At 52.1% G+C, this 12,996-nt stretch overlaps 1 protein-coding gene across 2 annotated transcripts; it reads right to left on the reverse strand.

Moving 5' to 3' along the window:
• Positions 1-1,408: 1,408 nt before the first annotated feature.
• On the reverse strand, positions 1,409-4,010 carry SLC25A44 (solute carrier family 25 member 44). Of its 2 annotated transcripts, none has more exons than XM_015826788.1 (3): positions 3,389-4,010; positions 2,472-2,599; positions 1,409-1,610 (listed from the first exon to the last, which is right to left on the reverse strand). In XM_015826788.1, exons 1-3 carry the CDS (start codon positions 4,008-4,010, stop codon positions 1,419-1,421), a joined length of 942 nt encoding a protein of 313 aa, XP_015682274.1. In that variant the 3' UTR covers positions 1,409-1,418. The 2 variants fall into 2 exon arrangements, with proteins under 2 accessions (XP_015682274.1, XP_015682273.1); XM_015826787.1 differs by having other exon boundaries at positions 2,472-2,638.
• Positions 4,011-12,996: the final 8,986 nt, after the last annotated feature.

Genomic DNA, 12,996 nt, shown 5'->3' on the forward strand with positions numbered 1-12,996 from the left:
GGTATTGCTTCTAATCCCTCCTACCCACCCCGCCACCACCAAATACTTAATTTTAAAGCAAGTGGGTTTACTTACAGCCCCTGCAGCCTCTCCCTGCCTTCTAAGGCTTTTGTACCCGCATTCGGGGCGAAGAGGCAGCGCCAGAGTCGCAGCGTACAAATGGCAGCAAGAGGGCAGGACGGAGTCCATCGATGCTGCTGAGCCTCGGAAACGGCTGCCCGGTGGAGCCCAGCTGGCTCAGCCCAAGGGAGCAGCAGCCGCTCTTCCCTCAGAGTTTGGCTTCCAAGGAGATCCCTTCCCAACAAACCCGGATCCCTTCCTTCCCTACCCCCCCCCCCCACACCCCCCACCCTGCTCCTACACGTTAAATGAAATATTCATTCGGTGATTCAGACAGTCCCACTTGCACGACGGTCAAAAGTAGCATTATCCTAGGTTTTTTTCAGCCTTGCCTTTCAAATGTAGCCCCCAATAAACCACCATCACATTTCTCTGTGTGCTCAGGGTAAGGAGGAGACTGTTACGAGAGGGACCTGGTTATATATTTTTTTTCTTCTTTTTGTCTACACTCACACGAGGGAAATCCAGGAGGATAAAGTGCACATCTCTCCCTGGGTGGGTTTTAATCCCCCTGCCCAGAATCAATCTCTCTCTCTCTCTCACACACGCACGCATGCACACACACACACAGACAAATGCAGTTGGGCACCACAACTGTACAGACCAGAAGGGAACTTCCCTTCAATCACCGTTGACACAATTAGAAACATAAAAACAAAAATCCTACTCTTCAGAGACAGAAGATCAAAAAGACGGCTTCCAAGTTTATACAAAATAAGAAGAAATCTCTATGTACAGATCACATCAAGTTCTGAAAGAAAGGCTATAAAAATAATTCCTGGTGTTTGGTGCACCCCCCCTTCCTCCCCAAATATTCGGTTTAAAAAAAAACCCCTTTTCGGAAGCATCCGAAGGCGAAGAATTTTCTAGACCGCATTACCGCTTTCCAACGTGATGATGTGTGTGGCTGTGCCCGATGGGTCCTTTCCAAGCAGCAGGACATCAGGAAAAGTGATTCTCCCAATAATGCAGGAATTCCGGCAAAATACAAAAAAAATCCAAATCTCCTTGGGAAAGAAAAAACGGCTTCGCTTCGACCGACACCCTTTAAAAAATTTTTTTTAAAAAGGGGGCACTAAGGAGACACGCCAGGTTTACTCTGAGGAAGTCTGAGCCACTCTTTTCGGGACACGGGGCGATCCTCTGGCGGGGCCAGGCCGGCGCTGGGTCGGGACGGGGGTCTCGGAGCAGAGTCCGTAGCAGGGATGGTGCAGTGATGCCTGGTCAAGGGGATGGTCCTGCGGTTCGGCGATCTGGTCCGAGGGCTTTCGGAAAGCGAAGTCTCCCTTCCTGGTCGCCTACCAGTGCCGGGAGTCCACCAGCTCCGGACGCAGGCTGAGCTTCTTCAGCGTCTCGTAGCCGACCACGATGACGATGGTGGAGGGGGTGGCCGAGATGATGCGGGCGGAAAGGCCTTTGGTCAGCCCCCAGGGACCCTCCTCGGCGATCAGCTGTCTGAAGGTCAGGAGGATGGATCTCTTGCCCCCCACCTGGAGGGAGGAAGGACAAGCCCCACCTCTGAGGTTCAGAGGGACAGAATTCCTGACACAAGGGGTCCTCGACTTACAGCCGTCCAAAGTTACAAACAGACTGAAAAAAGGGACTCAGGACTGTTTTTCACGCATATGACCGTTGCAGCCTCCCCAGGGTCACGCAATCAAAATTTGGATGCTTGGCAACTGACTCTTGACGGTTGCAGCGTCCTGGGATCACGTGATCCCCTTTTGCGACCTTCTCTGACAGTCAGTCACTGGAGAAGCCAGATTCGCTTAATGACCGGGTTACTAACTTAAGAACCACAGTGATTCACTTAGCGACCGCGGCAAGAAAGGTGGTAAAATGGGGCCAAACTTGCTTAACAGTTGCCTCGCTTAGCAACAGAAATTTTGGGCTCAGTTGTGGTCATAAGTTGAGGACCACCTGTATTTCTGGACCAGTCCCTCTCAAGCTTGTCCACTTGAAGAAGGGTGGACTTCGACTCCCAGAATTCCCCAGTCGGCTATGCTGGATACGGAGTCCTGGGAGTCGAAGTGCACCCATCCCCTTCAAGTAGTCCAACAAGACGCGAGTTGGAGGAAGGGCTGAGACTGACAGGCAGCCCCTCTGCCTGCCAAAGGTCCCAGGGCCTCCCCACAGACCACAGGAGGGTGGGGGAGAGGAAGGCAAAGCCGGAACGGCTCCGAGGGGGAAGGGAGGCACGCAAGGCCGGCCGGCCTGCCTGCCTGCCGAGGTCACCACTCAAAAGGCACCACCTGCCCCCCTCCCCCCAAATCAGTGGGGCAGGACAGGCCCCAGAGCTCTCCCCCCCCCCTGCAGGGCTGCTGGCTCGCTCAGGCCACAGAGGTGCTTACCTGCACACGTGCCCGGATGACGTCCATGGGGTTAGTGAGGGTGGAAGCGGTGGCAGCCGCCATGGGGCCGGAGATGGCTTGGAGGAGCAGGTGGGGGCAGTCCTTGGGGGTCAGGCTGGAGAGCTGTTCTGCAAACAGGCAGGGAAACCAGATCAGGTGCCGAAAAGCTGCTGGGGACCCACACTTGGGGGCTGGAGGTATCCACCTAGGGAGCTGCTGGGGATCCAGTGCTAAAGGCTCTGGGCTCCTGGGAAAATCCAGGAGGGTTTTCCCCCCAATGTGGACCTCCCTCCCAGATAGGGTGGGACTTAATGCGACTGCGCAGAGGTGTTTCTGCCTATAACACCGGCACTTTGCTCCTTAGGGCTGCAGCAGGAGATGACCAGGGTGGGGGTCCGAAGGGGGGAGGGAAGGGCCAAGCGGGCCATCAGCCAGTTTGCGTTGACCGTTAGTTGGGCAGATTCTGGTAGAGAGCGTGAGCTTCCGGTCAACCTTTATGTTCCTTTGAACTGCCCGGATCTCCTGACTTCCTGGCGCCTGACAGTAACGGATCTCAGCTGGCCGAAGGCAGGAGGTGAACGTGGGCCTCCCCCCCCACCTCTTCCTCCTCCCTGCAAACCCCACTTCCTTCTAGCACTGATCTAGAGTTATCTAGTCCGGGTCACAAAACGTCTGCAAGAAAACAACCAAACTCAGAGAGGACCCCCACAGTGCTCTTCCTCCTCCACACTGATGAGGTTCCCTAGCTGGGTCATGAAACGTCCACAATAAAACAACCAAGCTCAGAGAGCAGCCCACAGACCCCGCCCTCCCCCTCCCCTCTCTACAAACCCCACCCCCTTCTAGCCCTGCCGATGTCACCTACTTTGGGTAACGGAACCTCCGCAGGAAAACCACCCAGCCCTGCTCTCTCCTACCTGCGTAAAAGTGGTAGAAGGGCCACCAGACAGCACTGTTGGGAATGTAGGTAAGGAGGGAGGCCACGTAGCCCCTGTAGAAGCCCCTCAGCCCGTCGGCCTTGAAGATCTGGGCGATGATGTCCCGGGTTTGGCCGAAGACGGGGAACCGCTTGCCCTCGTGGGCCTGCACGCGGAAACGGCCCATGGTGTCGCCCATGCGCTGCATCATCAGGTGCTGGGAGATCACGTCGATGGGCACCGTGATGCTCTGGGCCACCAGGGAGGCCGAACCGCCGGCCACCAGCGACTTGATGGTGTTGCTGCTGCTGTACTGCGAGACATACTTGCGGGTGAGCTCGTAGGTGGTCACGTAGCACTGACCGGAGATGAGGGTGAAGGTGTTGACCAGGAAGCCCCGATAGAGCCCGGCCGCCCCTTCGGCCCGCAGGATTTTGACAAAGGCATCAAAGGTCCCATTGTAGAGGCTCTTCCCCCTCTGGACCTGCAGCCGTGTCCGTATCAGGGTGAAAGGGTAGACGCTGATGCGGATCATCATCGTCATGCACACCCCGAAGACGTAGAACTTCTTCTTGTCCAGGTGTTCCCACTCGATGATCTGGATGTTGCGCTTGTCCTCCATGGCTGGCGGCCTCCTGCAAAGGAGCAAGCGGGTCACGAGCCTCTCAACTTACCTGGCATCTCCCAGATGGAGACTGAGCTGTCCACGGCAGGCCCGGTGTGCTGGGATGTAGCCTGGATTCCCAGAGGGGGGGGGCCTGCACCCCAGAGGGTGAAGAGGCAGCTGAGAATGCCCGGGGGGCAGGAAGAGGGTTAAGAGGGTTCCTCCCTAGTGATTCCCAGGGTATATTTGGAGCAGGAGTCTCCAAACCTGGCAACTTTAATACTTGTGGACTTCAACTCCCAGAATTCCCCAGACCCTTGATCTAGAGCGATGCAAATACTTGCTTTACTTTTGCAAGATTCTGTCTACAGGTGAGGGACAATAAAGGAAACTGCCCATGAGTCACTGCTCACGTGTCCTTCTTGGGGCCTGACACCTGGCCCCATAGACTGCTCAAGCAGAGACCCCAGTGGCTGAAAGGCCACGGTCCAGAGAGTTCACGGACTCCCAGGCTCTCGGAGGAGGGAGGGTCCTTGGTGCTCTCTGAGCTTGGCTGTTTTCCTGCAGACGGTTCATTCCCCAAACTGGGCGGCATCCCCCAGCGCAAAGCAGTCAAGCTCAAAGAGCCCCAGGGACTCTCAGCCCTGAGCTACAAATACTCTCCTCTCTCAGATGGACGGACGAGACCGGTAATTTCAAGTATAGGTAGTCCTCGCTTAACAACCGTAATTGGGATCGGCAACTCTGCTGCTAAGCAAAGTGGTTGCTAAGTGGGAAATCAAGTGACCACAAACGAGCTTGCTGGTTGGGGAATTCTGGGAGCTGAAGTCCACATAGCTGAAGGTTGCCAAGGTGGAGAAAGCCAGCCCTAGGGTGCTCTGGGCAGCACCTACAGGGGCAAGTGAACTCCTGAAGCCAACAACCTCCGATTCAACCCTCCCTAAAACTGAGGCTCAGCAGTACCTTCAGTGAACCCGCCGCGGGAGAAGATCGGTGGATTTGCTGTGGATCCAGGTGATCTTCCTCATGCTGGCTTCTGATTCCTTGTCGACTTGGCAGATTCTGCTCTTCAAGACGTCACCTTCCTGCAGAATAAGGGTTAAGATTGTATTTCAAGTGTGAACAGGAAAAGAGAAGATGGTCCTCAAAGTCTCAGCCTGCTTCTAACCCTTCCTGGCTATATCATTACTAACTACAATACAGGTAGTCCTCGGCTTACAACAGTTCGTTTAATGACCGTTTGAAGTTACAATGGCACTAAAAAGTGACTTATGACTTTATGACTTTTTCACTCACGACCGTTGCAGCCTCCCCAGGGTCACGTGATCCAAATTCAGACACTCAGCAACTGACTCATATTTACGACGGTCGCAGCGTCCCGGTGTGTCACGTGATCCCCTCTTGCGACTTTCTGACAAGCGAAGTCAATGGGGGAGCCGGATTCACTTAACAACCGTGTGACTAACTTAACTGCAGGGATTCACTTAACAGCTGGGGCAAGGAAGGTTGCAAAATGGGGGAAAACTCACTTCACAACTATCTAGTGACAGCAATTCTGTCGAAGACTTCCTGTGCTGCTGCTAACTCTTTACACGCTCTGCACAACACTGCCTACCCTAACAGGGAACGATGTCATGAACACACATGCGTAACCTGTAATGTTTAAATTCTAGAGGGTGAGTAATTTTGGCTTTTAAGTGAAATATCTGTGAAAAAAAATCTTGCTGTGTAGATGTCTGGGTATTTCTGAACACCTGCTCAACCGAACACATCAAGGTCATCCCTTCCCACAAAGTCCAAGGCTTAAGAACAACCAGAAGGGCATGTGAGACGCTCTGCCGTTTCTTTTCCTTTTGTGTCTTAAATCACAAAAGAGCGAGCGCCACACAAGCTTTCCAGGGGCTTGGACTGGTAGCCAGTTCTCCGTGAACCTTCTCAGCCTTCTTTCGTGAGAAATGTTGCGACTGAGGTGAAACTCTTCATCTGCAAGGTTCCCCTGGTCCCTGATCTCACACAAGCGCGCGCACACACACACACACACCCCTCCCAAGCATACTGGAGTCAACCTAAGGCCTGATAATTAATCTGCCAAGAGATGCGCCAATTTTGCATGCACGAAATACTCTGCTCTGCGACAACATTCTTCTAAGGAAAATAAAGCGTGTTCAGGAGAAAAATTCGAATCTAGAGGCTGAGTCAAGAAGGCCAAAGATACCCACCAAACCGAAGCCCTCCCCAAAGGAGGAGGAGAAAGCGGGAGGTGGTGAATTCTAATCCCGCTTAACCATGAAATCCAGCTGGGAGGCTTTGAGCCAGTCTCTCCTTCTCAGCCCAACCCACCTCACAGGGTTGCTGTTGTGGGGAAAATAGGAGGAGGAAGGTATGTTGCACACATTTGCTGCCCTGAGTTATTTATAAAAATAATTTATTTATTTATTATTTATTTATTAAATTTATATACCGCCCTATCTCCCTTGCGGGACTCAGGGCGGTGAACAGGCGATACTAAATAATAAATAAATAGTTTGTTTTAAAATCGAATTAAATAACAGGCCTGTTCTAAAAACACACCTGTAAAAAAACCCCCACTGAAACATAATCAAACTACGCCAGGCCGGCCGCACGGAATAGATGGGCCTTCAGGGCTCGGCGAAAAAGGCCGAGCCCTGAATATACAGGAAATAAATTAAAAAAACAAAAACAAATGCCATGCAAGGAAGTACCCCAGGCTGTCCTATCACATAGATTAGATTTAGGATGGATTAGATAGATTAGAAAGATCAGATTGATAAATTAGATTGGAGAGAGAGGCAGAGGGCGGGAGAGAGAGATGGAGAGACATGGGGGGGGGGGGAGAGAGAGAGAGAGGACAAACAGACAGACAGACAATCATGCAAGGAAGTGGCTTTTCAGTTGGACGCCAACCGTTCTGCAGGGGGCATTTGTAAGGCCTAAAGGGACAAGCCTCTAAAAAGGGGGGCAATCTTCATGGAACCGATCCCCCGGCTTGTACCCTGGGTCAGATAAAAGACGACGTGTTGCGGGGCGTTTCTATCAGTCCCTCACTGGGGATGATCACTTCCTCATGGCGATGGGGGTGACTGGCACCACCAGCCTCCACAAGGAGCATAAGGCCTGATGAGTTGAAAGGGTTCCTGACCATACTAAGAGGACAACCCAGAGTCACTGACTGAAATGGGTGGTTATAGAAATTGAATAAATAATAAATAAACAAGGAGGGGTGGGTGAAGAGAAATGGCCCAAAGTGGGCATTCAGACGGGGGCTGTCCTCCCCACTGGAACGGCTCGTTTCTCCTGGCAACGGGAGTTTCCACGCATCTTGTGGCTGTAAGTTGGGCTTTCCTCTTTGGGACCTGAATGCTACATTATTTATTTACACTTTCTTATTGAAAACTATACCTTGTATTTCTCTGTATATTATTGTTATTATTGCACTGGTTGCTTTCGTATAATGCCTAGCCCAGGGTGTCCAACTGTGGAAACTTTTAAGACTGTGGACTTCAACGCTCAGAATTCCCCACCCAGCCCTGGTGGCTGGAGAATTCTGGGGGTTGAAATCCACAAGTCTTAAAGTTGCCACAGTTGGACTCTTGCCACAGTTGGGGAGTTTATTAACCCACAAATAAACAGACAAATAGTATACATACACTGCTTCAAGGCTCTTTTTGGCCCTTTACTCTTCCACATTTATTATCATTAAATTAAATTAATAGGCCGCCCATCGCACCCTCCAGCAACCATACTGCCTGAGCCATCCTTGTAACATTAGGAGAGAAATCTTTCCCCCATCTATTTCCCCCCTAACTTATTGGTTGATAAAAGTATCAGATTTTAAATCATTATATTAGCACGCTCCCATTCCTTTCTGTGGATTAGCTGCTGGGGTTTTTTGTAGGTGACATCACCCACTCAGTATATATACAGGTAGTGATCGACTTACAACAGTTCATTCAGTGACCGTTCAAAGTTACAATGGCACTGAAAAAAGTGCCGTTTTTCACATTTATGACCGCTGCAGCATCCCCCGTGGTCACGTGATCAAAATTCAGATGCTTGGCAACTGGTGTGTATCTGTGATCCCAGGGTCACGTGATCCCCTTTTGCCACCTTCTGACACGCAAAGCCAATGGGGAAGCCAGATTCGTTTTAACAAGCAGGTTACTAACTGAACAAGCACAGCGATTCACTTAACAACCGTGGCAAGAGAGGCTCAGTTAACAATTGTCTCATTCAGCAACAGAAATGTTGGGCTCCATCGTGGTTGTAAGTCGAGAACTATCGGTATATATGTTTGCTGGCGCTTTATTGAAAGTAAATCTGTATGTATCCGCGATTGCAGGAGCTCCGTCGAGGCTAGCTAAATAAACGCTAGGCAACCTGCTGTTGGCCGAAGAAACCCGGATTCTTCTGAAAGGGCGCCTTGTTCCCTCCGGACGTGCTTCGTTGGCCAACGAGGCCGGCCTTTTGTCCGCCCGAGCAGGAGGAAAAGCCAAGGACGGGGACCGGGGGAGGGGAGAGAAGAGCCGCAGCCGGATTGCAGCCTGACCTGCTCTCCGCACCGGACGAACAGCGGCCGAGGAAGCCGGCGGGAAAGCCAGCAGCCGCTTCCAGCGTTTTGCCCCCCCCCGTCCCTGATCGCGGGGGGGGGCATAATCCCCCTCCCCCCCTCCAGCAAAGGGGCCCGAGCGAGGCGGAGGGAGGCCAGGAGCGCGGAGGCCCCCGGTGCCCACGGCCCGAGCGGGACGCGACCCCGCGCGGGCGGCAGCCGGAGGAGGAAGCGCCGCTCCGAGTGGCCATGCGGGGCTCCCCACGTGACAGCGGAGACACGTGTCGGCCTCCGTGCCAAGGGTCTCGGGACTCCCCCTCCCCTCAGCCGGCCCGTCCTCCTCCGCAGAGCGGCAGCCCCGCCGCCCTCCCGGCCCTCCCGGCCTCTCCTCGCGGGGGTCCGCCTGGGGCCCCGTCCACCCACCTGCCCGGAGGCCGCGCTCTCCTCCCGGGCCGGCCAGCGCTCCGGCTCAGCTCGCCCCGCGGGGCCCCGACAGACGCCGCCGCCGCCGCCGCCTCCCTGCTCTTCCTCCTCCTCTTCTTCCTCCTCCTCCTTCTCCTCGCCACCGCCGCCACTTTAGAGCGGGGCAACCGCGCTCCCGCCCGGCTTCCTGCTCGGCTGCCCTGGACAAAGATGGCCGGCGGAAGGCGAGCTGCACTTCCGGCGCGCGAATGGCGTCACTAAACGCGGGCGGGAAGAGCCGTGGGAGGCGCGGGAGGAAAAGCGGCGAGCGGCCCAACTCGGGGAGCGGGGGGGGGGGAGTCCTTGCTTCCTTCGCTGGACTACCGGTCCCATCAGCCCCGCCAGCAACATGGGCTTGGAAGACTGCCCGGAAGGAGGGAAACGATCTACATTTCAACCGGGTCGGGCTACCCGACTGTTTGCCCTGGAGGGACGTGGCCGCCGCGCACGCGCACACGGAAGCCCCCCCCGGCAGCCCGGCTAAGGGGCGCCCACGAAACCCCCCAGCCCCAAGAAACAAGACTCCCCGAAGTGGCGAGGAAGCCGGCTGGGCGCCTCCGGGCCAGTCTCTCTCAGCCCAGCTCACTCCAAGGGGCTGATGGGGAAAGAGGAGCCGCTTTCAGTTCAGCAAAAAGCCTGATAGAAGTACAGGAGGTCCTCGACTTACAACTGTTATGTTTAGTAACCCTTTGAACTTATGAGGACAGTGAAAAAAAGTGACTTATGGTCATTTGTCACAATTATGACTGTTGCAGCACTCCCCCTGCACGGTCACATGATCAAAACTCAAATGATGGTCGGCAATGGACTCGTGACAGTTGTAGCGTCCCAGAGTCACAGGATCCCCTTTTGTGACCTCCTAACAAAGTCAACGGGGAAGCCAGATTCATTTAACAACCATCTTAGTAACTTAACAAGTACAGCGATTCACTTAACAACTGGCAAGAAACGCCATAAAATGGGGCAAAATTCACTTAACCGTCTCCTTTAGCAACAAATTTTGGGCTCAGTTGTAAGTTGGAAAAATATTTCATGGCAGGACTGGACAACTGGCATCCTTCTAAGAAACTGACATCCTTCCCTGGTGCTTGGACAAGAAAGAGGACCACACAGGGGCAATGTTGGCACCTGAAGCCTGCAAAACACCCCTCCCTCAATTGCAGAAGTCCCGCCCACTGAGTTCCAGGGGTGGGGCTTGTTGAGCACTGACACCAGGGTAATGTGTGGCCAATTTCTAGCTTATTAGTCTTTCTTAATTTTTAATTGTTCTGTATTCTTTTTATTATACTGTGAACCATTTACTGTAACAGTGAGATGGGCAGCATATAGATTTAATTAGTTAATAAGAAATATTTCTCTTTGGAAATGTTGAATTTTCTCTCCATCCACTATGAAACACCCCCTTGGGAGGCCATCCTGGATTTTGACTGGCAATTCCTCGGGAGAATCCCTTCTGCCTCTTTTGCGGGGAGCATTGTGTGCCTGCTGAGCCCCCAAGGTAGCAACGCTTCAGAGACCATCAGCCCACAATAGCCATTGGACAACCACATAACACTTTTTAATAAAAATAGTTTGTATAAACACAATGATTTACATCTTTTTTTCTTTTAGGAAAAGAAAAGAAAAGGTTAGGAACAACATTGCAACAAACGGCCAGTCATGAATGAACATGCACTTTTTTTCTATGGAATTGAGCTGAAAATCGGCACTTTTTAAAAACCCTGCAGATACTTTGATGAAGGGCCTCTGCCACAGCGCAACCACTCTTCCTTCCTTCTCTGACCACAAGAGCCAGGGAGGTGTTTGTACGTCAAATATCTTCCAGCCTCTTTGACCAGAAACCATCGTGGAATGAAACCTATTTGCGCACCAAGCAAACTATTTTCAGCTCCTTGCAACATCCGTTTCCTTCTCCAGCCCACAAAGGGACAACGAGATCTTCCGACTTCTTGCACCCAAACATAAGAGAGGCAGGAGGAGAACCGGCCACCTTCTAGTTTTAAACATTTTTGATTAGCAGCAGGTAGTTTTAAATCTGAAACCCAGCATCTCTCTGCCACCGGATGACTCCCTTCTCATTTTGCAATTGTTCCCAGGCTGCCCTTCCTTGGCTGGTTGGGGCAAAGGAGAAGCTCTCACCCATTTCTTTGGATCCCTTCCCTTCTTTGTACTATCTGACCCCTTTTTAAAAGTCCCTTTCTTTCCATGTATTCTTTCCCCTTCGCAAATGGGTGGCAAACAGGCCAGTGAAAATACCGATAATTTCTTTTAACTGAAACGGATTACCAACTCTTGTTCTTCGGAAGAGACATGCTGCTCCAACACCACAATTAAAGACACCACTCTCCTGCTCACCGAGAGAGGAGAAACACACACACACACACACACACACAGACATGCACGCACCAAGTGTTTAATAAAGGACCCGGGGCAGCCTATCTACCTGGTCTTTTGCTTTTGCAACCCAGGTCCTCTTCACACCTCACATTTTTAAGGGTAGCTCTTTAAGTAGACGAGATACAAACTGGTTTTGTATTTTTTTTTGCAATTGTCCTTGCATGGCATTGAATGGCAGACCCAGGTATTTGGCAGAATATTTTCTGAAACAGCTTTCAGGGGTGAGGGGCTCTTCCCCAGGCCCCTCCCTTCCTTCCCTCCCACCCATTCTACAACCTTGAAGGGGTTCTCAAGAGTCTTCCACTCAAATAACACTGAATTGAAACCAACAATAAATGACACGGATTGTAAACACTAGAAATAATACATTCTGTGTGCCCTCGGTGGGGGACCAAGCAGTAAAATTCTCCAGTGCCGGGCAGGGACCAAAGAACTGGTGGGGTGCAATTGTCATTTTATTCACCAGAGGGCAGCAGCTGCAAGCATTAGAAATAGAAACTGGTGTTTCTCAACCTCTGTGACTTTAAGACTTTTAAGACCTAGCTGGGGAATTCTGGGAGTTGAAGTCCATCCATCTTAAAGTCACAAAGGTTGAGAAACACTGATCTAGGCACAGATTAATCCTAGCTCCCAGAGTAGTGCCTTAAAAAATGTAGCTGTGCCATCTCTCTCTCTCCCCTCCCCCCAAGCCCAGCAAGTATTTTGGAGAAGCTGCACAATGAAAAGAAGGGGGGGGGAATAGGGAGGCCGCAAGCAACCTCTTGTGAGGCTGGATAGATCCACTAAAGCCCCCTTGGTACAAAATGGAGATTTTCTTGCAGCCAATGGCTTCTGCTTCTCCAAGATAAGCAAGAAGCGCATCTGTCGAAAAAACAAAAACCAAGCCGCCCATCCTCTGAGGCCCACCAGCCAAAACCACTGGGCAAAGCACAGATTGAAAAGGGGCAGGAAACCACCACTGCCAAGCTGGAGGAAAGCCTAACCTTGGCATGGCACAACCGGTGCAAAGGAAACCATTTAAAATCCAAATTCTTAAAATTCTAAAAAATACTAGGGAGAGTCCAAGAGGAACAGAGAAACACGGCAACATTGCCAAGCACTTCGCCTTCGGGCAAAGCAGCTTTCATCTTGGAAACATCAAGGCTCTGATCTTGGCAGCTGCCAAGGTCATGTGTGAATGCAGAGTGAGAGGCCGAAGGGGCCACGGGGCGCTTCTAGGGCAAGGGAAACTGGAGGGGGGGTGAATGGGGTGGGCTCACTTAGGACCTTGCATAGCTGCTTCTTTGGCCCCAAAAGAGAACCACTAAACAAAAGGCAGAACGTGACAGCAAGACGGAGGAGGACAAAAATGAAACAGCTGGGCGAAGACAGGGATTGCAACAATGTGCTGCTGTTGCTGCAGCGGTCAAAATAAACTTCTAGTGGTTCTCACAATGCATGGAGTGGCTAAGATTACCCCAGACTGCAGTGTTTCTCAACCTCAGCAAATTGAAGATGGGTGGACTTCAGCTCCCAGAATTCCACCCATCTTCAAGTTGCCAAATTTGAGCCACATTGCTCAGAAAAACAAATGCAGCA

The sequence above is a fragment of the Protobothrops mucrosquamatus genome, unplaced genomic scaffold (assembly GCF_001527695.2).
Source record: "Protobothrops mucrosquamatus isolate PMUCROS unplaced genomic scaffold, P.Mucros_1.0 scaffold3301, whole genome shotgun sequence".
In the NCBI taxonomy this organism is placed as follows: domain Eukaryota; kingdom Metazoa; phylum Chordata; class Lepidosauria; order Squamata; family Viperidae; genus Protobothrops; species Protobothrops mucrosquamatus.